The 26,743-nt window shown below is 51.8% G+C and overlaps 11 protein-coding genes across 11 annotated transcripts; 6 read left to right on the top strand and 5 right to left on the bottom strand.

Moving 5' to 3' along the window:
- Positions 1 to 611: 611 nt before the first annotated feature.
- N7459_005186 (glutamate dehydrogenase (NAD(+))) lies at positions 612 to 4,052 on the top strand (the record flags this gene model as incomplete). Its single annotated transcript, XM_056944370.1, has 4 exons — positions 612 to 918; positions 972 to 3,805; positions 3,861 to 3,961; positions 4,019 to 4,052. The coding sequence occupies 4 exons, from the start codon at positions 612 to 614 to the stop codon at positions 4,050 to 4,052; spliced, it is 3,276 nt and encodes a 1,091-aa protein (XP_056801253.1).
- A 337-nt stretch (positions 4,053 to 4,389) lies between these two features.
- On the bottom strand, positions 4,390 to 5,555 carry N7459_005185 (uncharacterized protein; the record flags this gene model as incomplete). Its single annotated transcript, XM_056944369.1, has 2 exons — positions 4,390 to 4,455; positions 4,515 to 5,555. The coding sequence occupies 2 exons, from the start codon at positions 5,553 to 5,555 to the stop codon at positions 4,390 to 4,392; spliced, it is 1,107 nt and encodes a 368-aa protein (XP_056801252.1).
- An 809-nt stretch (positions 5,556 to 6,364) lies between these two features.
- On the bottom strand, positions 6,365 to 7,358 carry N7459_005184 (uncharacterized protein; the record flags this gene model as incomplete). Its single annotated transcript, XM_056944368.1, has 3 exons — positions 6,365 to 6,574; positions 6,647 to 6,911; positions 6,979 to 7,358. 3 exons carry the CDS (start codon positions 7,356 to 7,358, stop codon positions 6,365 to 6,367), a joined length of 855 nt encoding a protein of 284 aa, XP_056801251.1.
- Positions 7,359 to 8,369: 1,011 nt separating this feature from the next.
- Positions 8,370 to 9,620, top strand: N7459_005183 (uncharacterized protein; the record flags this gene model as incomplete). The annotated part of the gene is made up of 2 exons (XM_056944367.1): positions 8,370 to 9,295; positions 9,371 to 9,620. 2 exons carry the CDS (start codon positions 8,370 to 8,372, stop codon positions 9,618 to 9,620), a joined length of 1,176 nt encoding a protein of 391 aa, XP_056801250.1.
- Positions 9,621 to 11,511: 1,891 nt separating this feature from the next.
- Positions 11,512 to 13,449, bottom strand: N7459_005182 (uncharacterized protein; the record flags this gene model as incomplete). Its single annotated transcript, XM_056944366.1, has 2 exons — positions 11,512 to 11,671; positions 11,729 to 13,449. 2 exons carry the CDS (start codon positions 13,447 to 13,449, stop codon positions 11,512 to 11,514), a joined length of 1,881 nt encoding a protein of 626 aa, XP_056801249.1.
- A 337-nt stretch (positions 13,450 to 13,786) lies between these two features.
- N7459_005181 (uncharacterized protein) lies at positions 13,787 to 14,510 on the top strand (the record flags this gene model as incomplete). The annotated part of the gene is made up of 3 exons (XM_056944365.1): positions 13,787 to 13,791; positions 13,845 to 13,962; positions 14,013 to 14,510. The coding sequence occupies 3 exons, from the start codon at positions 13,787 to 13,789 to the stop codon at positions 14,508 to 14,510; spliced, it is 621 nt and encodes a 206-aa protein (XP_056801248.1).
- Positions 14,511 to 15,067: 557 nt separating this feature from the next.
- On the top strand, positions 15,068 to 15,768 carry N7459_005180 (uncharacterized protein; the record flags this gene model as incomplete). The annotated part of the gene is made up of 3 exons (XM_056944364.1): positions 15,068 to 15,163; positions 15,213 to 15,361; positions 15,423 to 15,768. The coding sequence occupies 3 exons, from the start codon at positions 15,068 to 15,070 to the stop codon at positions 15,766 to 15,768; spliced, it is 591 nt and encodes a 196-aa protein (XP_056801247.1).
- Positions 15,769 to 19,490: 3,722 nt separating this feature from the next.
- N7459_005179 (threonine/serine exporter family protein) lies at positions 19,491 to 21,740 on the top strand (the record flags this gene model as incomplete). The annotated part of the gene is made up of 1 exon (XM_056944363.1): positions 19,491 to 21,740. The coding sequence occupies one exon, from the start codon at positions 19,491 to 19,493 to the stop codon at positions 21,738 to 21,740; it is 2,250 nt and encodes a 749-aa protein (XP_056801246.1).
- Positions 21,741 to 22,003: 263 nt separating this feature from the next.
- On the bottom strand, positions 22,004 to 22,519 carry N7459_005178 (putative integral membrane protein; the record flags this gene model as incomplete). The annotated part of the gene is made up of 1 exon (XM_056944362.1): positions 22,004 to 22,519. The coding sequence occupies one exon, from the start codon at positions 22,517 to 22,519 to the stop codon at positions 22,004 to 22,006; it is 516 nt and encodes a 171-aa protein (XP_056801245.1).
- Positions 22,520 to 22,964: 445 nt separating this feature from the next.
- N7459_005177 (uncharacterized protein) lies at positions 22,965 to 25,402 on the bottom strand (the record flags this gene model as incomplete). The annotated part of the gene is made up of 2 exons (XM_056944361.1): positions 22,965 to 23,133; positions 23,187 to 25,402. The coding sequence occupies 2 exons, from the start codon at positions 25,400 to 25,402 to the stop codon at positions 22,965 to 22,967; spliced, it is 2,385 nt and encodes a 794-aa protein (XP_056801244.1).
- A 256-nt stretch (positions 25,403 to 25,658) lies between these two features.
- Positions 25,659 to 26,438, top strand: N7459_005176 (mitochondrial 37S ribosomal protein bS18m; the record flags this gene model as incomplete). The annotated part of the gene is made up of 3 exons (XM_056944360.1): positions 25,659 to 25,785; positions 25,881 to 26,113; positions 26,232 to 26,438. 3 exons carry the CDS (start codon positions 25,659 to 25,661, stop codon positions 26,436 to 26,438), a joined length of 567 nt encoding a protein of 188 aa, XP_056801243.1.
- Positions 26,439 to 26,743: the final 305 nt, after the last annotated feature.

Here is a 26,743-nt window from a genome sequence, read left to right as displayed (position 1 = left end):
ATTACTCAAATATGTGTATAGTCAAGTGGGTGGCGCAAAGAGGTATTGGAGGGGTGCGCCTAGCATCGGCCTGGACGGGGCGCAGTAACTAGTGAGGGATGGGGAAAAATTGCAAACCTGCGATGATACCATAGTGGCAGGGTTTTTTTTTTTTTTTTTTTTTTCCTGTCGGGCGTTGGGTCTTATTTAAAGCATCACCATTCCCCAGATTTGCTAGGAAAAGCACCATCTCGATCGACTTCCGATCTGTGTATAACGCCTTCAGTCCATGGCGCCGGTGAGTCCGCGACTGCTCCCTTCCCTCCTTGCTTGTTATCTCTGCCCCTCCCGCCCCCATTGTCTGTTTGTCGGGCGTTATCGGTGGTTTATCTCCTCGATCGGCTCGATCTGGTGTGCCTGTCCCACCTGAATTCCTGGAACTCCAGGAATTTGAGGAATCCTGAATCGTTGGGGTCGCCGAGCCTCGCAGCTGCACGAAGTGTGCGATAAGCGCGCGCATCCTTTGTCCTTATCTTCCACGTGCCCGCCTCAACGCTTCAGCTGGCTGACTTTCCCAGCGCTCTTGTTCTTCTTTTTCCTCGATCCGAACCTAGTGTCTCTTATAGACCACCATGTCTTCTCCTGCTCCCTCCACCCCGCAGTCCGAGCCCAATGGCCCGGGCCTGCCCTCCCATCCCCAGCACAAGCTCTTTGCCAACGGGGATGGGAGCTCCGGCACGGGCACCCCCATCGGTTTCCAGCGATACCCCTATCCCCATAACAAGCACCTCGACCATGTCGTGGGATCGGCCTCGCGACAGCCGTCGCCGCAGCCAACACATCTGGGCGTTCCTGGCAGCCCACACCGCGTGCTATCGGAGGAGGACCCGGGTTATATTGCCGCCACCTTCGAAGGCAAGCAGAAGCAGATGGAGCAAGGTACGTGGACAAATTGCTCAATTGGGTCGAGCGCACACCCTGACTGGCCCTAGTGATGGATCAATTGGAGGAGAAGGGCTTCTTCCCTAGTGATTTCGTCGTCTCCGAGACCACCTGGTTCTACAACATGCTGGGTATCGACGATACCTACTTCCAGACGGAGTCGGTCGATGCCATCGTGACCCAGATCCTTTCTCTCTACGCCGCCAAGGTGGCCGCCTACGCTCGGGACGATAAGCAGCTCGAGATCCGTCTGGACAAGGAAGCCGAGGACCACGCCGTCTACATCGATACCAGCAGACCCGGTGTCTCGTCCGTCCACGGCCCCCGCTACGAGCAGCGCATCGATGAGAAGTATATCAACACCTCCAAGGGCGCCAACAGCTACCGGATCGAGACCTTCCGTTCGCCCACCCCTCTTCCCGGAGACAACGGCCAGCAGCTCCGCTGCTACTTCGTGTACAAGTGCCAATTCGCCCACCCCAACCCCTCCCCGAACGAGACGGACATTGAGATCATTGGTGAAAAGCGATTCCTGCAGAAGGCCACTCCCAACACCAAGGCCATCTACCAGGAGATCATCACCACCGCTGTCAGCCGGACTGGCCCTGTCATCGAGATGTTTGAGATCGAGGGCAGCCGCGAAAAGCGGCTGGTGATTGCCTACCGTCAGGGTTCCGCCATGGGCCTGTTCAGCGCCCTGTCGGATCTATACCACTACTACCGCCTGACGAGCTCGCGCAAGTACCTCGAGCACTTCTCCAACGGCATCACTATAATTTCCTTGTACCTCCGCCCCTCGGACAAGCCCGAGATCTCGGCCAAGTACCCACCTATTGAGGCCGCCATCCACCAGATCATGAAGGAAGTCTCGCTCCTTTACTGCATTCCGCAGAACCGTTTCCAGGGTCATTTTGCTACTGGCCGGCTCAGTCTGCAGGAGACCATCTACGCTCACTGCGCGTGGGTCTTCGTACAGCAATTCCTGAACCGTTTGGGCTCCGAGTATACTTCACTCTCCGCTCTGCTGGACACCAACAACAGTGTGCACGCAGAGCTGCTCTCGAAGATCAAGAAGCGTCTCCGTACCGAAACCTTTACCGCCGACTACATCTTCGAGATCATCAACAACTACCCCGAACTGATTCACAAGCTCTACTTGGACTTTGCCAATACCCACTATGTACAGACCCAGGGCCCCACCGGGGATGACTTCCTGCCTACGCTCAGTTACCTCCGTCTGCAGGTGGACGAGGTTCTCGATGGATCCAAGCTGAAGCAGCTGATCCGCAGCACGGCTGTCAACGAGCACGACGAGATGGTCATGACCTCGTTCCGTGTCTTTAACTCCTCCATCCTCAAGACCAACTTCTTCACGCCCACCAAGGTGGCCCTGAGTTTCCGCCTGAAGCCGGACTTCTTGCCGGAGCATGAGTACCCCCAGCCTCTTTTCGGCATGTTCTTGGTCATCAGCTCTGAGTTCCGTGGTTTCCACCTGCGATTCCGAGACATTGCCCGTGGAGGTATCCGTATTGTCAAGAGTCGAAACAAGGAGGCATATGGCATCAACGCCCGCTCGCTCTTCGATGAGAATTATAATTTGGCCAACACTCAGCAGCGCAAGAACAAGGATATTCCCGAGGGTGGTGCAAAGGGTGTAATTCTCTTGGATGTGGCCCACCAAGACAAGGCGCGGGTCGCTTTCGAGAAGTATATCGACAGCATTCTTGATTTGCTGTTGCCGCCGGTCAGCCCTGGTATCAAGGATCCCATTGTCGACCTGCACGGCAAGGATGAGATCCTGTTCATGGGCCCGGACGAGAACACTGCCGAGCTGGTCGACTGGGCTACCGAACACGCCCGCAGCCGCGGTGCGCCTTGGTGGAAGTCGTTCTTCACCGGCAAGAGCCCCAAGTTGGGTGGTATTCCTCACGACACCTACGGCATGACCACCCTCTCAGTGCGCCAGTACGTGCTTGGAATCTACCGCAAGCTGAACATCGACCCCTCGACGATGCTCAAGCTGCAGACTGGTGGCCCCGACGGCGATCTGGGATCCAACGAGATCCTGCTTGCGAACGAGAAGTATGGTGCTATTGTTGACGGGTCTGGTGTCATTGTCGACACCCAGGGTCTGAACCATGAAGAGCTCCTCCGCCTTGCCAAGAAGCGTGCGATGATCTCCGAGTTCGACCTGTCGAAGCTGTCGCCGCAAGGGTACCGGGTGCTGGTTGACGAGAAGAACGTCAAGCTGCCCAGCGGCGAAGTCGTCCACAACGGCATGATCTTCCGTAACACCTTCCACCTGCGCAACCGCGAGAAGTTCGACGTGTTCGTGCCCTGCGGTGGTCGCCCCGAGTCCATTGATCTGTCCACCGTTGGCCAGCTCATCCAGGACCAAAAGTCGGTCGTCCCTTACATTGTCGAGGGTGCCAACCTGTTTATCACCCAGGACAGCAAGCTGCGTCTGGAAAAGGCTGGCTGCATCCTTTTCAAGGATGCCTCCGCCAACAAGGGTGGCGTGACGTCCTCGTCGCTGGAAGTCTTGGCTTCGCTGTCTTTCAACGATCCCGAGTTTGTGGCGAACATGTGCGTCGGCGAGGATGGCACCGTTCCCGAATTCTACCAGGCCTACGTCAAGCAGGTGCAGGAGATCATCAAGGAGAATGCCACTCTCGAGTTCGAGGCTATCTGGCGCGAGCACCAGCAGACTGGTGTGCTGCGCAGTGTCCTGAGTGACCGCCTCAGTGTGGCGATCACCAAGCTTGACGAGGAGCTCCAACAAACCGAGCTGTGGGACAACGTGGCCCTCCGCCGGTCGGTTCTGGGCGATGCTCTTCCTCACCTGCTCCTGGAAAAGATCGGCCTGGAGACCATCCTGGAACGGGTAAGTGCTGATTCTTTGTTCTGACTCTGATAGGCGATACTAATCTATTAATTAGGTCCCCGAGAACTACCTCCGCGCCATCTTCGGCAGTCATTTGGCCAGCCGCTTCGTGTACGAGTACGGCAACAACCCAAGCCAGTTCTCTTTCTTTGACTTGTACGTGAGCCCCGAACTCTGATGTACGCTGCCATATACTGACTCGTCTATCTGCAGCATGACCAAGCGCCTGTCCAAGATCCAGTCGTAGAGTATAGTTCCTGCGACTCTTCTGTTCTTTTTTTCCTTTGTTCTTTCCTTTTCAACCTTGGACTTCCTGAATATGCCCGTCACGAGTGATGGGACTCGATGCAAATCGGTATAATTAATACAAGGGACAGGAGACTTGTCCCCCATGACGAATGTATGGTCTTAGAAAAGCTTGTGGATTTCCAAATGAACATTGGCAATGAGATGATGCCCTGGTGGCGGTGCCACTTGGAACCAAACATTGATGCTTTGCATCTCGCTGCTCGCTAGTATGTAGATCATAACTTCGTAAATCACTGCTCCCGGAATATGCTAAATGAGAAATGCGGGGGCCGAGCCTAATTAACCCGCAGACGATATTCATGCCGCACCGACTCTGCTAGGATGAGTACAATACTCACAGCCTGCTGCTGTTAGCCTCCTATCACGATCGACCGGCATCAAATCGACAGTCACGACTCACCAGCAACAGATCCACACCCTCTGCAATATCCACCTCCCACTTCGGCATCGGCCCCGACAGATTGAAATCAACGACCTTCTCCCGCTGAATATGAATGATCCGCCGCTGGCCCAGCGTCACCGACGCCAGCGTCCCGCTCTGCTGCACCACCTTCAGCTCGACCCGCGAATTGATCGCGCCTTCCGACCGCGGCCGCGGTAGCGAGAACGAAGACGCCGCCGCCGGCGCCGGCTCCCCGGGCGGCTCAATCGCATCCAGGAGATCGCGCAGCGAATGCGTCGAGCACCGACGCACCGACGCATACGACGGCAGCACGCACGACTTGAGCGAGATGGACATCTCGTCCGCGTCCGACACCGCGTCCTCGCCGCCGTGCGCGTTATCCTGCGCATCCCCGACGACAGCCGAGTACGGCGGCGGGGCACCGCGCCGCGAGCGCGGCGGCCGGTCATAGCTCTGCCGCCCAGTGGGATTCGAATTGGAATTGGAATTGGAATTGGGATGGGGACTGGGATTGACCGCGGGCGCCGCAGGCGGATTCTGGTTCCGATTCCGGTCGCCGCTGCTGAACCGGCGGCCGAACAGCGTCTGGCCGTGTCCAGGGCCATGGCCACCCCACTGCGCGGCGACCAGGGCGTTCTCAAAGCGCACCGACAGCTTCACGCCAATGCCCCATTTCAGCTCGGCGGAGAGCAGCTCGTCGCCCGCGCCGCCGGCCCGTTTGAGCGTCCACTGGCCGCGCCACCAGATGCGCCGCAGATCGAGCAGCGGGCGGCCCGCCGCGTCCCGGATCTCGCGGTGCAGCGAGTTGCTCCAGAAGCGGCCGGTGACGGTGTACAGGAGCGGACGGCGGCGCGGGCTGGCGGGTGGCTCGTCGCGGCGTAGGTGGTAGACGCTGAAGTCGCGGCCCGAGAGGGTGTTCTCGCGGACGATGCTGAGGGTAGTTGGGGTGTTGGTCAGTCGGTCTGGTGCGGGGGCGAGTAGGTGGGAGCGGTGCAGGGCGATGGGGTGGTCTGGCGGTTGGAGTTGTGGGGTTGGCATGGCTGCATGGTTTGGTGGGTGGGTGGTTTCGCCTTATAGTTTGCTCCGCGAGTTGATATATGGGATGAAGGACTGGTGTGCTAGGCTGTGGATATCCGGCATGTATGGATTGTTTTGGCGGGAATGGAATGTTCGGGTCGGGAGCGATGACGGGCGTGGGGGTGGCTTGGTGTCGTCACTGGAACGGATGAACTAGTTAAATAATGGCGTGGGGCAGCTGTCGTTTTACACGCACGTAGTAGACATGATCGACTCGATACTAGGATCGGGCTAGTAGTGCAATCTCGATCTAAATGTTCTTTATCCTTTCCTTTCTCACTAACGATGCAACTAAGGTGGCGCCGGTATCCGAGTGAAATATCTGAATAACTTCTCCATCGACCGCGTGTGTCCACATGTCAAGAGGGATCCGATTTGAACTACCGACTATAAAACTACGCTAGGGTCGCTGGTCGCCACACTCCATTGGATACGGATTGCCTGCTTGGCGAGGCAATCGCCTCAATGATTCCCGATACTGAGGATGATCTACACCCGGGAAGGGAAGATGGCTTCGTCGACCCACACAACCTGAGCTCGGGGCCAGTCAAAGTGGATCGAACCTAGCTCATCCACGCGAGTTTGTTTTAAAGTTTATAAAGCCCAAAAAGATTGATCTGACTTGATGAAACTCCTATCCCAGTACTTGGCCACCCATCCACCCAAAGTCCATCATGAAAGCCCATAAAATCCCAAGTACCCCAAGGTAAACCAGCCTAATACCATCCCAAACACCAACATTCATCCCATAAGGTCATAATCTCACAATCTTAAGCAAGTCTGTCGTTGGCATGTACCACATTCGTGTTCCCGATGCAACTGCCATACCACCACCGACATATGTCTTGCATAAATGCCTCGTCTTCGCAGTGGTCTCTCATATCGTAGAGCGGGGTGTTGCGTACGACGAGCTTGCTACCGTCAAAGTACGCTTCCAGAATACGAAGGTGCCACGGACCCACGGTAGAAAAGACCATAACCTTGAAGGAAACAATAGCTGATGTTAGCTCTTGCTGCTAGGTATCCTTTGCTGCAGGCGGGAGAGCGCTTACCGGAGCCGTTAAGTGCGGGCGAAGTTTTCTCGCATATAGCCGGCTTCTCATAATCCTGATGATGGCCTTGATCTCCCCACGGAGCAGACGGTCGTCTCCAATGACCCAACTCTCCATAAGGCATTTGACATGCGGCAATGGAGGGTTCGTGGGTTCTGGCGGCGGATAAGGCCATGCTTCGGGATGATTCACTGGGAGAGCGATCATTGAAGCTTTCCAGTGAAAAATCGTTTCGAAGAGGCCGCCGCAGTTGATTTTACCCCAGCTGTATATAACAGTGAGCAAAAGAAACAACCCACCCCTCCCCACAAGGGGGAACGGAAGGTACTTACGAAGCGCTGTAACTCCCAGGAACCCCCACAGGCTCATGGTCCACGATGTACCTCTCAGTAAAATGATGGACTCCTCGCACGTTATCGTGATCTTCTCTGTCAGGGACGTATCTTGTGAGAACGGGATCATTAGGGTCGGTCATGTCTTCTAATGCCTCCCGGAACCGGTCAAAGAAGAAGGGTTTGCACTTGGAATTCTCATCCAGAGCTAACGGTTGCCGTAAAACACCCGCCTTCTCCAATACACTGGACTCGAGCTGGTGGGCTTCGGCATCGCAGATGGTGTCCTGGATGACTTGGAGCATGCCGCGGTACTTGCTGCGGGTTGTGATTTGTATTCTGTCTGCCTCGGAAAGCGAGGGCTTGGAATGGGAAGCCATTTTGAAAATTGCGGAGATCCTGTCAAGGCAAGGAAGAGAAATGAAATGAAATGGGAGCGTGGTCGAGTGTTCAGCAAGAGGGACAAAGGGGCCTTAAGCTCGGAAGGGAAGAAGGAGAGGTTGCCGAGCAACGTGGGGCGCCAATCAGTGTGCTTGGTTTCCCGCGCTGGCAACTCGCGTGAAACAACTCTGCCACCACATGAAAGATCCTGGTTCAATAAGGAGACGATCATGACGAATGGCCGGTGGCTGTTACGTGCTGCGCGCGGCAACCTTGGCTGCCCGACTTGATCGACAATCCGAGCGCGTCCAGAGTCCCCCAGACCCAGGCGCTTATTGATTGGATCAGACAGGACAAGAAGTGCTCACGGGGCAATATACTACTACGATAAGATCAATTATATCACACCTCAAAATTCAGAAAAATAAAGGAAATACTACTGGATAACCCGAAGGCTAGGCTCTCGTAGGTGACCAAAAGAAGATAGAAGTATCTGAAACGCTTAGCGCCCAACTGGTATAGGGGTCCGTTAACACTATGGCCCATCACAGCTGTCCCTGCCGGGGTATACAAAGGACTATTTCTGTTGAGAATATTAAGTGTCTATAGCAGATTCTTATATTTATATGGCAAATTGATAAAAAAGACTTGTAGAAAGACCGGTAGAAAGACTAGTAGAAAGACTGGTAAAAAAGACAAGTAGAAATACCTTACTAACCATTCACCTAACAGCAGTATAGACGCCTTGCCAAGGACGCCCCATCAAGTGTATCTGTATGTCGGCAAAGTCACCTTCTTGCCGCGCAGGTAATATGCAACAGCCACCGGCGTTTCACTGTATTGTGGGCAGGCCAGGACAATACCTATAATATATCCTCCATTCCTTCTTCTCCCACGCTCATCTTTCTATATCTCCTGTTACACGTTCATCCAACTCTACACTGTGTCTTCTCTTCGCCCCCCCCCCCCCCCCCCCAAACAGCTCCCGTTCTTGTCTCGCCATATCTTCCATGGGAACCCAGGATCCGCCCGCCCAACCAGCCGCATGGCAAAAGTTGGCAAAAGTTGAAAAAGTGGCCGACAAAACAATCCACAGCATGGCCCTGAATTCAGCTTCCAAACTCAAAGTAGAACAGTACTTGATGCTTCGAGTTTTGTGGAAGCCCCAGAAACGTTTCAATTTTGACCCAGCTATGTTCGGACTCGACGAATGGATGGAAAAGGCATCCCGAGAACTAAACGCTTACCGGTCTTGGAATAGCTATTGTGCGAACTTCACCAACGACCAACTGCCTGAAGGAACCTTTGCCCTACCCCGGTTCTACCAGAAGCAAGTGAGCCAGGTGCCCGAGGTTGGGCCATTCAATTATGATGTTGCCGCTGGGCCACCGACATCTCCGATTGCAAGCCGCACCCGTAGTCATTTGGCTGCGAGGATGAGAGAAACATCTCTCTACGACACCCCATCTAAACCGCCGAAGACCCCACCCTCTAAAACATATCGTTTTGACGAAGGAGAGGGTGAGGGAGAGAGTGATGGAGAGAGTGAAGGGGAAGTGACACCCTGGCAGGCAAAGTCCTACGGACCGCTAGAGCTCTTGGCTCAAACCTTTCCGAGAACGAAGGACGAACAGATTGTGAACACCGCGCTCATTGATTTCCTGAATGCCTTCATTGTGCACCATGGCTCTCCTGTTCAGTGGTCTCTTCACCGAAAGCCCTTTATTGCCGATTTTGCAAAATCCTCAATCGAAGCTCGTACAGATGGTTGCTTGGAGGAAGTTGATTCTCCAAATCGCGTTCACGCCCTTGTTGAGGTAAAGCCAGCACTCAGGGAACTGGCTTTGTTTCCAATCGCGATGCAAGAGGCTGCCCAAATGGTGACGTGGATCAAGACAAATCCAGACCCCCAAGAGATCACACACAGTTGTGGCTTGTAAGTCTACTTGATCAGGTCATTCATGTCGATATGCTGATAACATGCCAGGCGTCTCCATGTTTCCCAGGATAGAAACGAAATATATATTACCTTTGCTGAATACGACAGAAACTACGTCAAATATCTCAATGATGAACTGAGCCCCACAGAGGATCCAGGATTCCTTCTCATGCACCAATTCGGTCCATGGGATACAGAAGTCGCAGCCGATATGAAGGCAGTTGGCAAAATCCTGCTTGCCATTGTTTTGAGGGCGGACGAATCATGCCGCAAGCTGAAAAAGGAGGAATCACGCCGCAAGCGTGAAAAAGGCCGCAGATAGTATTATGGGTTGAATTGCTTGTTTTACTTCGAGTTTCTTGTTGAATGTTCATTATTCCAGCTTTTATTCGTCTTTCAGGCAATGCGACAGTGTTGAGATATCAGTGAATCAAAGGGCATGCGTGTTCAATCGACTCTGATCAGATCCTATAGGCCTTCTATTCCAGAAGAAAGAACATATAGTAGACTATTATGGGGGAAACGCGTAGATCTTGAAATAATCCAGAGATCTCGCTATTTTTATCAGGCAAAAAGAGGAAAGGAGATCACGAGGACAGGCCGATTTAGTTTACCACATCATATCCGCCCGCACTGGCGAGTCAATGCATCGGGTTATGGTGATAAATAACCCTATACTACCCCTGCAACGAAAATTTTAAAGGGGCTATTTTAGTGAGCTTAGCGCATAGTACTGTATATGCCACTAAACCTATTCTTAGGCTAGAATTAAACTTGATTGAAACCGTGTAGAATATCATGTGGGACTATATGTAGGTACACGATCTAGAGTATATTACATAGGAGGTATAGCTATATAATATTATTAAAAAGGTATAGGAATCGATTAGTAAAGATTCGCTACGTCAGCTGGTAAAAAGTATACCTACTAGCTCGCCTACTAGTAATTATTAACAGATATAGGACGTCAATTTGCGGGTAAACTGGTGATTCGAAGATATATTTTGACAGCGAGGAGCTGGTAGGGGGTAGGTGGGTTATGTATAGCTTGATTATAATCGATTTCTGTATGTTTCGGCTGTGTAAATTTCATATATTCCTAGGGCATCCTAAAAGGCAGGATTTTCTTTAAAGATTTGGATGCACGGGTATGTAACCGTGCATCCAAAATATCTATAATTTTGATAAGACTGCCCAGGTGGCTTCTAGCTTAGTCAGGGAAAAGGTAGGATGTAGATCTACTTCTGATATTTTATGTCTCAGTCGGGTAAACTTTTGTATGGTTATGGTTATCTAATTTTTTGAACCTAAAACCAACTAAGTGGTTATAATGTAGTATTTAAAGTTAGATTAATACTCGCTATTAAAATCTAATTGTAAAGGGATTCATGGAACAACAACTAATGACGTGATGCAAGATTCGAATCGATAGCTGTCACAGTCCATAAGGCCCTGCCAGCCGAAGCAGCTCGAGCATGGGCCTACATGATATTAGGTGATCTCACTTAATTGCCCGTAGATAATATTACTAGCGCGCTGCCGTCCAATATATGAGGCACGATACCGGTCCCGTTAGTTAATGAGGAAGCCGAGTTGTTCGACAATAAGTGGACGTTTACGGCTTTATAAATAGGGTACACATAAATTGTAAGCTTAAAAAAGCAGCTACTGGTAGCTAAAACTGATCTAAAAAAACAGCTATAGGATGTGGATTAAGCGTTTCGCTTTGTAGTTATTAGCTTGGCGCCCCCTAGTATAAAAGACGGTAGACTATTTAGAGAACTCCTGTTTTAGTTCTGGTGGTAGAGACGCAGTGGGTATTAGCTGGTACTGTTTTGCGACTATACTAGGAGTTCCTGATGGATATATACACCTGTTTGTAGCTTACCCGGCTAGCAGCAGGTTGCTCGACTTGATCTGTCTTAAGAGTTAACGTACCCCGGCCGGTAAGCCCGGTGGACGTTTCTGCCGGCAGCATGTGCCATCTGTATCTAGTTTCCCGCTTCTATTCCCTTTCCCCTCCATCCTAGTTGGAACTCGGCAATCCAGAATCATCACTGCTTTTCTATTTCTTATCCAAACCCGAGTAAGATCATCACCTCAACAGGTCTATATTGTAGCAAGATAATTCACTATAATTATATCAAGCTACCCAAATCTTGGCAGGTGTCAGGAGTCATGAACGAATAAAGTTAACCCTTCCATACCCAGGATCAATAACAACGCTCATGATTATCATTCGGAGCCAAAGAGTCACACGGCACATGAGTGCCACAATGGGTATCACAGCCATTGAGTTTCACCTGACAGCTGTTGGACAAATAAGTTGTACCGCACTCATCGACCTTGTCGTTCTCGAACATGTTTTCGACACTGGTGAGTTTCGAGTTAGCCAGTCTGCCTTAGAACAGAAATAGCAAGGTCACTTACGATTGCTTGATTTGCTTGCCACTCATCCCTTCGCCGTAGTCATCGCACTTGAACTCCGCCTTGCAACCGTTCGTTGCTGCTGCCCACCAGAACAAAACATTCACCGGACTATCATCCCCGGCACTAACGGAGATATAGGTGTAGTCTTTGTAGATGTAGTCATCCTTGAAGTGCTTGTACGCCCGCTTGCAGGCACCCTGAAGGGACTTGCAGAGCCCAGAGCCATCATTGTTCCCTTTAGTTTCGGTGGGCATAGGAGGCTCGGATTTAGTTGAAGTCGAAGTCGGTACCTCAAAAGGGGAGGAAGGCGCGCCGTCATCAACATCAACTTCCAAGGGGTTGTATGGATCAATGGTGTTGGTGATGTTGTAGGTCTCAGTTCCCTGCTTGTACACACCTCCATAGTCCGAGCTGCCGGTGATACATGTGTCGATGATTTCCTTCATACCCTGCTTACAGTAACGAAGATTGTCACCGGGGGAGCCGCGGGTTGCTGAGATTTCGAGCATGCCATGCTTCATAGATTGATACAAGGAGTCAACGGATGCTTGGTCATCGCAGAAACTTGAGAACGAGTGATCGTTCCGGAGCGCCTTGGCGACTTGCGAAGCAGATGGGCCGCCGGTCGCGATATTCTGGTGACAGTCAAGGGTTGAGCTCGGGGCATTGCTTGAGTTCGACGATGAGGATGCGGAGGTTGTGGATGGAGATGTGGTGGATGAGATCACGGTCGGGGAGGCCGTGGTTGGACTGGCACCTGACGAAGATCGGCTTGGGAGAGGGCACGAATCGGGGTTTTCAAGGCCAACCAATCCTGGGTGTGGGATGTCCTCCGGCTTAAGCCAGTCTGTATCGTCGCCCAGCGGAATGGAAATTCGGCGCAAAAAATCCACGACGGCAGGCTTTTCCTTGCCGTCAATAGTGAGTTTGATTGGAAGCACATCTCCAAAGCCGATGGCGGGTACATGAGAAAACTGGTCTTTAGGAAGTGTACCTTGAACAATATTTGCGGTTTGGGAAGGGTTTCCCGCATTTGTCGCGACGGCAGAAGCCCCCGGGTCCGATGGAGCAGACATAGAGGCCGACACAGGGGCGAAGGCAGTACCACCATTCGTGGGGTCGTCATCGTCATCGTCATCATCGCCACCCTTCCCAGAGCCGCCGCTAGATCCAGATGAGGTTGGAACTCTAGCACCATCACCTGTGGCAGAGCTTGCACCCGAGCTCGTAGATGAGACAGAGGCCGAAGAGGTCGCGGGGTTGGCGACTGGTGCACTTGACGAGTCGGAACTCGAGCTGGGCAGATCCGACTGAGAGGATACACCTGGAGCTACCACGATGCCACTCGACTTGGGGGCTGCGGAGCTTGAAGACGAAGACGAAGACGCGCTGACTGGGGGGTTTATCGCACCGCCCAATGGCACAGAAGATGTCGACGGTACGGTGGTTGGGGCAGGAACAACATGGTCTGTTGAAGGAGCCGGTGCACTCGATTTGAAGAATGCGGAGCTTGAAGACGCGCTGGACGGGTCGTTTGTCGAACTGCTCAATGACACTGAAGATGCGATAGTCGGAGTAGGGACGACATGGTTTGGTAATGGAGCCGGTGCAGTTGATCTGGAGACCGAGGAGCTTGAAGATCGCTGCTGCGGATAGCCATAAGATCCACTGACGAGCAGAAAGAAGACAGTGCTCCAGCCGAGAGGCGTAGAGGGCACCATTTCCACGAAGAGAAAACAAAGAGTCGATGGGATGGAAGAGGATCACTAAGGGCCATTATATCGCCTGGGTTTATTAACATCACCACCAAATGAGGATTAGAATGCAGAGAGATTCAACCTTCCTGTATAGGAAATTGCCTAGAACAACTGCGGGGGCCACTGTTCGGGATACAAGTGGAGCAGACGGCGATACCTTCCGAGCCAAATTTAGGGCAGAATTTCCATCAGGGTGGCTGAAACTCGTTCTCGACACTGCCTCACGCTTCACTGAGCTTCAGGCACCGTCTTTTGAACCTCGCCAATCAGACCCCCATCCGATCCAGATCCTCCAGTGTCAATGACGTACGTCGAATCGCTCTACGAACTTAAGTTCCGACCAACCCACCACACTCCAGCTCCACATTCGCCATGTCCGAGTCTCTTCTTGCAACCCTAACGGCAGAGCCGTGGAGCTTTGATCCTGATTCTGTCCGGCCAGTGCAAATCCGCTTTAACGAAGATGGCACGGGCGAGGTAATGTTGCCGGGTATCTTGTTCAGGGAACTATCACTGACCGGACCAAGCTTCTCTGTTTTATCGAGTTCCATGTTTTTCTCGCGGTCGAATTGGATTGGAAGCTTTTGGGGCCTGCGCCAACCGAACGCAAGATAAGCATTAGCGGGAGCTCGCCGACCACGCCTACCCAACTGGCTGAAATGGAGATGGAGATAACCTTGACAAAGCGTCTGCATCCCCTATTACGAAAAGCTGGCCCGTCCAGTCTACCCACGGCGGAGCGCTGGTTCGCCGAGGAAGCCTTTCAAACCAAGAGGTTTACGGTCCACTTGCAGCAAGGCAGATTTCCGGCTCCAACCCAGTTGGATGTCGGCAGTGCCTCGGATTGGCAACGATTTTCGCTCCGACTAGTATTGGACCCGTCGGTGTTCCCTCCCTATTCTGAATGGAATTCGCCAGACGAAGCCCCGGCGGCGTATCAGTTCTGGCAGTGGAAGGAGTTCTGCTCTCGAGAGCTCCCAGACACGGCACTTGCAAGAATCCAGGAAAAGTGTGTACTGATGTAGCTACTGGACGGTCGCAGTCATTGCGTCTGGGAGTTGATTATCCTGTATAGTTAGATCTTCGAAACTATCAAAGCCTACACTCTTCTCTTTGGTCTGACGGGGTTTACAGAGTTTATAGCGTCGGATCTGCATCAAATAGCACTAGCGGCATCTGTGAAGAGCACATCAGCCATTTGCTCGAATTGGTCAACTGGGACATACCGGATTTTTCACCGGTATCCCGACTCTTCCGAACTATCCACAGGGTACTCCGTAAAGCTGAATGAATCCAGTGTGAAGAACCAGCGTCAAGCACGTGGAGAATCTGCATCGATTGTTGCTTCGCCAAGAACTTATATGGGGCCATGAACGCATTGCCTCCGAGACGGTTCACACTCCACCCCCCTAATTTATCAAGTGGACCTGAAATCAGCCAAGGTCAAGGTAAGAGACCAGTTGCTCTTTAAGGTATGGGCTTTGACCTCCAGACTACGAAATAAAGGTAGCCCTGTTGGGCAGACTTTCGCTCTCTAGTATTTTCATGCCCATTCCGTGCTGTTTTCCCTCCCATCATCATCATGAGGCCTCTCCAGCCTGTTCTGGGTTTCCTTCTCTTCCTGGTCGGTATAGCGACCGCCGAGCGAGTTGTTATCGGGTACAGGACTGCGAATGTAGTGAGTGTTCGCCTTTCATCGATATGAACTTTTCTCATCGTTTGGCCAGAACGAAGTCAAAGCGATGAAATCCTGGTGGAAGCCCGGCCCAGGAACTCTAGTGTGGAGTCCCAAATATACCAGCGGAAAAGAGCTTGGTGCCGGTGTTTACTTGAGCAATCAAAACAAGGGCTGGAACGTTGGTGGCTCAGACATGCGGTCGGTTATAACCCGGAGCTTTTTTTTCCTGCTCCCCCTTCTAACTGCAACTGCAAAACAGATTCTGTCAAGTCACAGCGGATAAGGAGCTATTTACAAGGGCTTGCAAAGTCTGGTTTCCTCGTGTGGGTCATGACTATATTTCTCCGAGCTGCATTCATGACCAGATCACGGCCAATGGGTGCTACCGCCCGGGCAGTGCTATTAGATTGTCAGCTATTCCTGCCTTCCAGGGCGTGGATCAGATGCTGATTCCTCCTGATATGCTAAATGGGAAGAACAATGAACTGAACCTGGAAGTGACGTGTACAAACACAAACAACGCAGCGGAACTTGGTGGTCTTGTTGGTGGGGAAACTCCGGATATCAACTTTCGTTCCCTACCGAATCTGCGCGGCTTACAGTAGCCAGCCACATGGGATCCACGGCATTAGGCCTGGTTGAATGAGTGCGATGGTTGTTAATAAACACATGGTCGAAAGTCTTCCAACCTTGGAATACTAGAGTTAGGAAAGAACAAAAGATGGCCTCAAGTAATTCTTACAATGGATTTGCATATCCACCAACCTTGGAACCCGTTGTTTTGAGTTGTCCGTGTCTGGTGCCTGGGCCCATTGATCCATGTCTATTTCCTCTGGTTTCCGTAGGTTATTTCCTCGCGATACTGGCATTGCCTTGTTATAGAGGCCAATCAAATGGCCAATACCTCATGTACTCAGCTTTTCCCCCCGCTTCCCGGGCCATTCTTATTCGAGTGGTAGGAAATCTGCGACACCTTTTTGGGCAAGACTGAAACAAGTCGATTCTATAATCTAGTCCCTCTGGTCACCCCAGCCTGGCTGGCCCACGGCTTTTGCGAACCATATTTGCCGAAGGTCTGAGTCCTCCTGGCCCTCAGTCCCGCTGGCCCTCGCAGTCTGGCTGGCCGTCGGCTTTTGCGGCTTAAATACCGAAGGGTGGTCAGACTGGTCTTTCCAGTCCCGCTGGCCACAGATGACTTTAACCGTTAAAGGAAAGCCGAGAAGACCGGAGTATGAGGACCAGCTGGATTGTAGACATGTAGTCCTACGGGAGTCTCTCAATGAATATTTTGCGTTTGCAGTCAAGCATACAGGACGTGGGTATTCACCTCCGAGAAACGGGCCAGGTACATATTTTATCTTTGGATGGCTCAGGATTTTGGGCATTTCTCAATTCCCAACTGGTATGTCGTGGAAACTCGTTCTTGTAGAAAATGCTAACTTATTAGGGCCACCATTACCCAACTCCAAAATTTGACTACGGCCCAACACCTGGCAAAGACTGAGGAAGACAAGTTTTATTATAGAATCAATTTCAATCTATATGTTATAGTCTAAATATAATCTCTACATCTATTTTTATGTACGTCTTTGCATACTTTTCTATTGTAGTATTTAATAAAGACAGCCGGTCCACTTATTGTGTCATCGAAAAGGCTCCTAAACGTACTATATTAGCAAATGACATCTTTCCTCTATTTTCCTGTCTCCAGCCTTGAATTCAATTAGAACCTTGGGCATCATGAGAGGCGGCGTTGTTGGAGCCTAAAGCAGTGCAGGTGCGCTGATATAAGGTGGCGCTCTGGGCGAAACGGACAGCAAGCATTCCACGACACACTTGATCGCCGGATCACTTATGTCGTGGGAAGGCGTGCTTCCCGAGAAAGGCCACGGTTTTCCCGTGCCCTAAGGATCCCGCGATAGTAAGTATCCCAGGACGCGCTCGATCGTGGGAACGCTGGTTTCCCGAGAAAGACTATGGTTTTCCTGATACTGTAAGGATCCTATGATAGTAATACTCCTATGATATATTTAATCGTGGGAATACTGGTTTCCTGAGAAAGACCACAGTTTTCTAATGCTATAAGGATCCTATGATAGTAAGTATCCCATGACACACCTGATTGTTAGATCATCTACTTTGCAGGATCGCTTGTTTCCTGAAAAAGGCCATAATTTTCTGGGTGCACTAAGCATCCCACGACACACTTGATCGTCAGGTCACCTATATTGTAGGAACGCTTGCTTCCTAAGGCCTGCTCGCCATGGTAAGAAGATTTGGCATAGGTAGTGTTATAATTTGTCGATCATATTATTGCTCTGACTCGTTATTAGATGTCTTGGCTATAAGTGGTTATTATAGCCTTTCCTTGAAATCAATAAATTATATGATTGGATATTTATCTATTGTTTATACTTGACCTCGCTTTATAAAATAGTTAAAGAGAAACAAGAAACGTCTTATATTTATAGGAGGGGTAGGCTAAGAGCTAGTAAAGGTAAGCAAAAGACAGTTCTATACACCCTTTCTATATTGTTCAGTAGACCCAATTTTGATGTCAGCTTTTCTCTATAAATATTACACTCACAGTACATATTATTTAAGAATAACTTAATATACTTATTAATAAAGTGTCGGCTGAGAGACCTAGGGTTCTTATATATTTATAGTCGGTTGTATTCTAGCAGTCTAGTATTACCAAGACAAATAAAATATATTGTTAGTCTCTCTTTTAGATATTTAACGTAGATAGAAGTGATAGCTTAAGAAAAAGTATCATTACTCTTATCTAAAGAGATAGACTTCTATCTCTTAGGCAGAGGGGCAGTAGGTAGTATATTAATAGTATCAGTAAAGCGTTTTTATAGTACACAAAGCCGTGAGGGAGTACCCTCTTCTATATTATAGACTATAATCACTATATTAATTGCACTAATTTAGCGTTTATATTCTTTCTCAGTCGTTATATCTAGGTAAAATTGATACTTATCTGCAAAATTATAATCTATATTAGCCAATTATACCTAGTTTTAAGGCTAAGATTAATCGATTATACAAAGTCTCTAAAGAATAGATGGAAGTAGTGCACACTTTCTAAGCTAAATTACTGCGGAATCGATAGGCTAATTCTGGCCAAAAAATAGCTCTCGACGCAGAATTAAGGGTATAACTGGCCTATTAACAGTTAAGGATGCTACACGTCGAATTTCCGACCGTAGCCAGGAAGAGAGTAAACAGACTGAACGAGCAGCATACAGGGCAGCTGCTAAAATAGCTCCTCCTACTATTCCTGGCACCTCAGTGATTGATTTTAATCATCACCTACTGTTTCAGATGATATACGTTTCCGGCATAAGATGAATACTGGGCAGTGGTAAATAGCCGATTTAGGTCAAAATTGGCACTTCCGGTGTGGTTGGCACTACCGGTGTGGTGCACCAACACGCGAATGCGTGTGGGCACCCGAATAGGAATAGTCGATATGGGCACGGTTATACATAGTACGATCACAGCCATGTCCGAATCCTGCGAATCGAGGGTCGGGCACTGTGGTCCAATCCCCCACCAGAACGAGTCGAGGCCTCGCCGAAAACTCGTAGATCACCGCGTCGGAAATTGGGCTTGGAAGGCCGGTGCCGGCCATCGCCAATCGTGATCGCACATCCTCCCACCGCTCGGAAGTGTCGCCACGGGCGTTGCACCACTAGCGTTCCTTTAGTCGCTGTCGTCGAAGCTTGTCTTGAATTGTCTTGGACCCCCGGGTTGCATTAAATGCATCATCCGCACATCCTTTAAGGATGCTCTGGATTCTCGAGAAGCCGCTGCCTCAGCCTCGTCCATTGTGTCCCAGCCATCACTGACCCGTGGATCCAGCCAGGAACGCCATCCGGTGCATCCCCGTTCGGTTGGAAATCCCAGCATCAGAGGACAATTCCTGCGCGCCACCAGGTTGTCTGACGCGTTCGCCGGCCATGACTTCAACCCGCGTTAGTGACGTGGGTCAACCGGGTCTATTCTGAGGCGGCCGTCTATTTCTCTGACGCCAAAAAGCCACCCCCCCTGGCCTAGTCCATAGAACGTATTCCTTTCCCCCCACGAAGATGAAGAGTGACCGTTTGTGGGGTTCTGCTCCTTTCCAGGGCCGCACTCCTCTGGCCGATATTCTCCCTGAAGTGCTCTCATCTCCTAACCAAGATCACATCTCTTGCTGAGTCCCGTTCCTGACCTTGGCACGCACATACACATTTATCGATACCCCGAGACATCTATCCGGTCACTTCCGGCAGGGTCTGCTTGCTTGTCCCCCTCCCCCCCGTGGCTGCTCGAAATGTCAGATTCACAGGAGAAACCTCCATCTCCCCCTCATCAACCCTCTGTAGCGAGCACCGAGGGGGACGACGAGGCCCGGGATTTGGGAGAAGGGACAACCTTGCAACCCGAGACAACGTGCCGGGATGAGGTCAGTGAGAAGCCGAGCTCTTCGTTATCCACCCGAGAACGATGGAGGTCGGCCAGCCAGCGGATCCGGGAACGCACCGCCAGTCTGGCGGAGAGACTGGGTCGCCCACATGAGCGAGAGGCGGATGGGTTGGATGCGAGCTTGATGCCCGAGCACTACGGGGCAATGGACGACATGAAGAGCTACCAGGCTCGCCGGGCCCGCGATGAGGAGGAATACGTGGGCGGCCACGACCATGGCTCCCAGGCTCAACATTTGCTCCGGCAATTGGGATTGCCGGCCGCCCATCATCATCGTCAGGACTCGCAGGAGCTTCTCTCAGAACCTCGTTCGGGGGCAACGACCCCCGGTGGTAGTGGTGCGTCCACACCCCTCAATGGGGGTCTCCTCTCGCAGTTGCTGCGGGTGTATGCCAACAACATGAACAATGCGAGCCGGATGAGTCTTGCGACAACCTCCTCTGAGACTGATCCCGAGACCGAGACTCTCGTGGCGTCATCCACCCCCGGGACTACGACTCCGATGGGCACTCCAATGAGTAAAAAAGAAAAGGTCAAATGGTACAGAGACGCCAGTGACAGTCAAAACGGGAGCAAATTAAACTTGAACTTCAAAAGAGCTTCCAAGCAGAAGGAGCCAAATCACAACTATACCTCCTCACTCATCTCGGCATCTATGGGTATGGGTCGGGTTGGCATGCCAGGCGCACAAGGCCCAGCCCCTATGAAACCGAAGGAACGCAAAAAGCAAAAGCGCAAGAGCCAGAAGAATGTCAAACTCACGGTACATATTGCGGCTTTCCTGGCGCGGCAACAGTACATCATGCAACTCTGTCGCGCTTTGATGAAGTACGGCGCGCCGACGCACCGTCTGGAGGAGTACATGATGATGACTTCCAACGTGCTCGAGGTCAATGCCCAGTTCTTGTACATCCCGGGCTGCATGTTCATGTCCTTCGATGATCCCTTAACCAGGACGGCCGAGGTTAAGATCATCCGCGTGGTCCAGGGTCTGGATCTGTCTCGTTTGGCGGAGACTCACAATGTCTATAAGAACGTGGTCCACGACGTTATTGGCGTCGAGCAGGCCACCCAAGATCTGGATGAGATCATGCAGCGCAAACCGCGCTACAACAAGTGGATCATGGTCCTCTTGTATGGGCTGGCTAGTGTTGCGGTCGGTCCCTACTCCTTCTCTGCGCGGCCTATCGACCTGCCTATCATTTTCATTCTCGGTTGCCTGGTGGGTTTCATGCAGCACGTTATTGCCCCAACTTCCGCGACCTATTCCAATGTGTTGGAAGTGTCTGCGGCCATCTTGACCTCGTTTCTGGCGCGTGCATTTGGCAGCATCAAACATAACGGCGAGGAGGTGTTCTGCTTTGCAGCCTTAGCTGAGTCTTCCATTGCTCTGATCCTGCCCGGTTTCGCCGTTCTGAGCAGTAGCTTGGAGCTGCAGTCGCACCAGATGAACGCCGGTTCTATTCGACTGGTATTCGCCATCATCTACTCGCTTTTCCTTGGATATGGAGTCACCGTTGGCACCACAATCTACGGCCTCATGGATCGCAATGCCACTACCCAGCAATCTTGCTCGACCAAAAGCCAGGAGATCTGGGGTAGCGAGTACATCCAGCACTTCCCTTTCGTCGCGCTGTTCTGTATGTTTGCCGCGCTTATCAACCAGGCCAAGTTCAAGCAGCTCCCCGTCACTGTGTTCATGGGTGTCTGTGGCTATGTGGCCAACTACTTCAGCACCAAAAGGCTCGGCCAGAACCAGGTCGCCAACACCGTCGGCGCCTTCACCATCGGCCTCATCGCCAATCTGTATAGTCGGCTGTGGCACGGCCATGCTGCTGCCGCCATTATTCCGGGTATCTTCACCCTTGTCCCGTCTGGTCTTGCATCGAGCGGATCCATCATCTCTGGCTTGGAGTATGCCGAGGCCGTTGCCCATAAAGATGTCGCCGCCACCAACAGCGCAACCTCGGGCAGCTCCCTTCTCTCGCTGGGTTACGGGATGATCCAGACCGCCATTGGGATCTCTGTCGGTCTCTTCGTTTCCGCGCTGATCGTGTATCCGTACGGCAAGAAGCGATCCGGGATTTTCAGCCTATAGGCCGCCACCCACCAACCACCCATCTTTGCATTTGGCATTCGCATCTTGGAATCCGATCTCCTGTACATAGCGCATTGCCCTTCTTAAATTGTTGTCAACTTGTCACACAAGTCATTCATCGAAGAGCGCACTGCATAGCATCTACCAGTTTCTATTCAGCAAATTGCACAGTCCTCCTTCCAGTGGCTCTCAATATAATACAGAACAAATCACATAGCACAGGATTGAAACAACACCTAGGCCCGGTAGCATTCCACATCCCATCACAGCGTCAACACAGCCCCAACAAAAGCAACCCAAGCCGGTAAATCTGCCACCAACATCCTGACCCGATGCACACCCACCCACTTCGCCATCTGCGCCGTCGCCGAGTCCTCCCCATCTCCATCCCCGCCCTCACCCACCTCCTTCGCATCCACAATCCCCTTCACCGGCCCGACGACAAACGGCACAAACGCCAAATGCCCAATGGCCCCCGCCAGCCCCGCCCAGTAAAACGCCGTCGTCTGCAGCGCGCGCCGCTCGCGGTTGAGCACGAGCGTCGCCGCGCTCGTAGCGATCGTGCCTAGGTTCAGCGCGAGCACGGTCCACACACCCCGCTTGAAGAAGCTGTCCCACCAGCGCGGCAGGATGGCGTTGGACTGTGGGCGGAGGCGCGGGGACAGGAAGGTGGTGGTCATGATGAGTTCGAGGGTGGCGTTGACGAGGGTGCCGGTGCTGGTTGCTAGTGGGGCTGCCTGGAGGAGGCGGATTGGGTCGAAGATGAGTCCGGAGGCCATGGTTTGGTTGTGTTTGGGGGTTTCGGGGCGAGGTTGTTCTCGTTGGTCGGTGGTGGTTGGAGTTCGAGGGTAGATGGATGCGGTTGCGGGTTATGGGATGGAATGGAAGTATGCGACGATGGATCGTAGCATTGAGTGGTTTGATTCGTAGAGAGAATTGGATACACGCTGGATGGGAACGAATCGTCTGTCTTTTAAAAAGTAACTGGAGATTCGGGGTCGGGTAGATTTGTCGTTCCGAGTGCCTGTCTCATGATTTTAGGCGTTCTGGGGGCCGAGTGCAAGATTGGGATGGAGCATACGCAGAGTAGGCAGCGTAGGGCGGGTGGATCGGTAAACACATGGCCACGGATGATAGTGATAGTTTCTGCTGGAGGCACGCAATCCGAGGACAGATATTTCAAAATTCATGCATAGACGGCTACTGTACATGCTGCCTGCTATTCTATACCCATACCTCGTTCACAACACCGTCAAACCTCTGTCCTTCTTCATGCTCGCTGCGCTCCTTCGTGGAAAGGTGCTCCCACAGAGCCGGGTATTTCTCTCGGGCCCATTGCTCGACCTCATCCTTCCAGTACTGGTAGGGCATAGAGTTATAGAACAATGCGATGCTACAAACGAGATCAGTTATGGGCCAAGACGCATCGCAATCGGAGGAACTCACGTGTTGCTAGTGGGAGGAACCCCAATTTCAGCTTGCATTTTGTCAATGGCCTCGACCGCGAGGTCGAAATCGCATTGAGCGCCTAGCGCCTGAATGTACGCGGTATATACCCGGCGATCAAGGGCAATCCCCAGCTTCTTCACCTTGGTCAGCATCTTAATGGCTTCCTGAGTGCCATTGTGATGGTTCTCGCAGAGCTTGAAATAGATGGCAATAGTCTTTTCCGAGGGGCCCTCTTTCGACTGGAGGATCTCGCGGAAGATCTCCATGCTTTTGTCCGGCATATCGCATGCGGCATAGGCCATCATCAGCCCGTTCAAGATCCGTGTTGTGAGGTTTACCTCGACGTCGATCTTCAGCATGTTGTGGACCAGCTCCAGGTTGGTCGCGTCCGCGCTTCGGGCCAATCCTTGTAGGCAGCGAGCGTAGGTATCAGGCTTGGGTCGGCGGCGTCGGTCGTCAGCCTGACGCATGTGTCCAAATACCAGGACGGCGAGGTTGCTGCGCTTTCGCTCAAAGAAGGCGCACATGATCTCAGTACGCATTGCGACGCCGGTCTCGGGGAAGGCGAGTCGGAATAGCTCGTAGACTTCCCACGCTTCTGAATCCTTCTGACTCAAGTCAAGGATGAAGCCGGAAAGGGCATCCCGTATCAAAGCCTTGCCCTCATCGTCATACCTTCCAAGTCGTGGGCGAAGCAGATCGGAGACAGCCGCGAAGTCGTGACGGTAGAGAAGCATGTTCGACAATGCGGCAATCGTCCTAGGCTCGAGATGCACATTATCATGGAACAGAGGGTCAAGAAGAGTCGAGATCTGCTGGAACAGCGCATCTTTTTGCTCGGATGCACAAAGCATTATGATCAAATTGTTGGCCAAAGGCAAGTTTTCGCCCATCAGAGAGTTTGGATCGACATGTTCTTCCAACATTTTGAGCGTCTTTCCAACATCACCAGCTTGAATGAATGACTCCAGCAGCAACAAATGCGTCTGCTCATTTGGTACGAGATTCCACTCGTTGGCCAACTGAGCAAGTTCCGCATTAAGATGGGGATTTTGAATTGAATTGGCATATTGGAGAAGACTGTTGAGGTCTGTGATCGTGATTGCCTTCTTCAGCCGAGGATTCGTGGTGGACCAGGACTTGACAATTTCGGCGAGCGAAGAGACACTGCTGCCGTGGGCGGCTTCCCAGAGTAAAGTGATGCCTGCTGTCTTCGAACTGAGACCTCCAAGAGATTCATAAATGGATTTCGCCCATGCGATGTCGGACTTCAAAATCGCAAATTTGATAACGGCGAGCTTGGTGGCCAGCGAAGGCTCGCCCTCGCCAGAAATAGGGCACTCGTACATCGTCCGGACAGGTACCAACAAGTCCTTCGAGATCAGAACCTCAATCATCTCTTGGTGGGTAGCCTGGTCAAATTTGTTACCGAGTTGTTCAAGCTCCTTGGTGACCCCGTGTAGCTGGCGGAGGGCGCCTTCTATGGCGAACCCTTTGAGAACTGTGAGCCAGGGATTTCGCGTCGCTCCGCGCAATCGGCCTCCAAACTTCATTATGGTAGATTTAGCCTCTCCTGAGGCACCATATGCCACCAGAAGTTCAATGTAGACAAGGAGGGCCTGCCGACTGATCGAATTGATCCCAAAGCCATGATCAGCGCATAATTCGAGATAGGCAAACCGAGCGACTCTCAGGAGAGTATTGCGCGCCTCAGGGAGACAGTCTGCCTCGGAGATCACAAATAGCATCCTCTCAAGACTCTCAATTGAGAACACATCCTGCCACTCGCGGTCATCCATCTCGCTCTGCAGTCCCTTCAGGTGCTTCCATGTGATACTCAGTAGTGAAGCCTGATGCTGATTGATAACATCAGGAGTTTCCACACGAGTAGTAAAGAATAACTTGAAAGCTTTTGCTAGTGTGTGGATGGGAGGGGCCCTGCTTCTGTCTTCCAAGGATCGCTTCAGATCGGCCATGGCCGGGAGACCTTTCTCGGAGGGCAGAGTCGTGGGGTCTCCTTCACTGGCTGTCGGGTTCACGTTGAAAGCAAATAGCGTCCGCCGCTGCAGATGTGACGAGCTATGCAGGCAAGGCCGAACACGAGCAGGGGGAATGGTGTGCAGTAATTGATTCCGGCGACATCTGGAAAAATAGAGCGGCTCGTTGTTGATGATCGCTCGAAAGACTCGTCTTGACAAATGGGACTGCATCATTGAACGAGGAAGCACTACCGCTCAGCAGGCTGAGCCGGTAGGGTTGGGAGGAAAAGGGGGAGGGAGGGAGTTGCAATTCTGAAGAAGCTTGAACAGTCTGGCAAAAGTTCGCGACGCGGAGCTGCGAGGCGGAAGGCGGTCTTGGCGCAGCGAAAAAAGATCCGTTGGCCGCCGCCTGGTCCTGGCCTTCCCCGACTCCTCGACAGCATCTCTGTTACCGCGATCCGATACTTGCAGAGGTTGCACTGCGGGCACGATGTCATTGAATCTGTTTTCCTCCACGCTGCTGCGCAGCGTTGCCAATGCCGTTCCGTCGACATCCCGATGGAGTTCGACGGCTGCCATCAGCGCCTTTACCTCCCAAAAAGCCACCACATCACAGAGTATGTACAATGCTGGCGTTCTCAACCATGCTCTTATTATTCCTGTCTGGAGCAAGTGGTCCGAGGATTGACTCATTTCTAATGAACTACGATAGATCGAGTACTGAACCGACGACGGTTACCCAACCGGTTGCGATTCCTCCAAGACCAAAAGGCACAGGGCGAAAGTCGCGCGCTGGAGAGGTTCCAAACCCGCAATTGGAAGGCTGGTGATATTTATGCCCCCCATGATCTGAGCCCAGCAGAGATGAAGAAATGGGGGAAGCGCCAGAGTCCGTCAACGGATGCCTTTGATGCTTTGAATATGAACCCATTGGATCTTTACAAGGTACGAAGAGCACCTGGCTCTTTTGGATGTGTTTTCTATGCTTTTCTGCCCTCTTTCTATGGCACAACGATAGTATATGACGGACAATTGCTGACATGGCGCCTTGCCCTGGCAACAGAATTTCTCCATCATGTCGGAGTACGTCTCTCCTTTGGGGCGTATTAAACACCGAGACCAAACTGGTCTGCGACCAGTCAACCAGCGAAAAATTGCAAAGGCCATCCGCAGAGCCATGGGTCTCGGCCTCATGCCCTCAGTCCACCGGCACCCGGAGATTCTGGCTAGCGAACTCAAGTCGAAGATGGAAGGCGGAAACCGATACTGATCACACTGCCTTGAGCCTGTGCTCATCTGTCGATCGGAAAGCTTTTTGCCGTGTTTTTGTACAGACCCGAGGCCCAACTCACGGGGCTCCATTTCATGTATTATTAGTCTCCAGCGCAAATCAATCTATTTTCCTCTTTCTGGATGGGTATATTGTGTCTCCAATGCTGTCCATCAACGTGCGGCCGTCAAATTGTGAATATCTAGCCATCAAGTCCTTAGGCGTCTAAACCGTATTATCGCTATTGCCTAGAGCAATGTCGCAAGCGGGCTGTGTCGGCGGAGGTGGAATTGGGCCCCCGCCAG

The sequence above is a fragment of the Penicillium hispanicum genome (assembly GCF_028827665.1).
Source record: "Penicillium hispanicum strain IBT 35686 chromosome Unknown utg000004l_segment0_segment0, whole genome shotgun sequence".
NCBI classification, from domain to species: Eukaryota; Fungi; Ascomycota; class Eurotiomycetes; order Eurotiales; family Aspergillaceae; genus Penicillium; species Penicillium hispanicum.
Note: the sequence above shows the minus strand (reverse complement) of the source record. Positions and strands in the feature narration are given on the sequence as shown.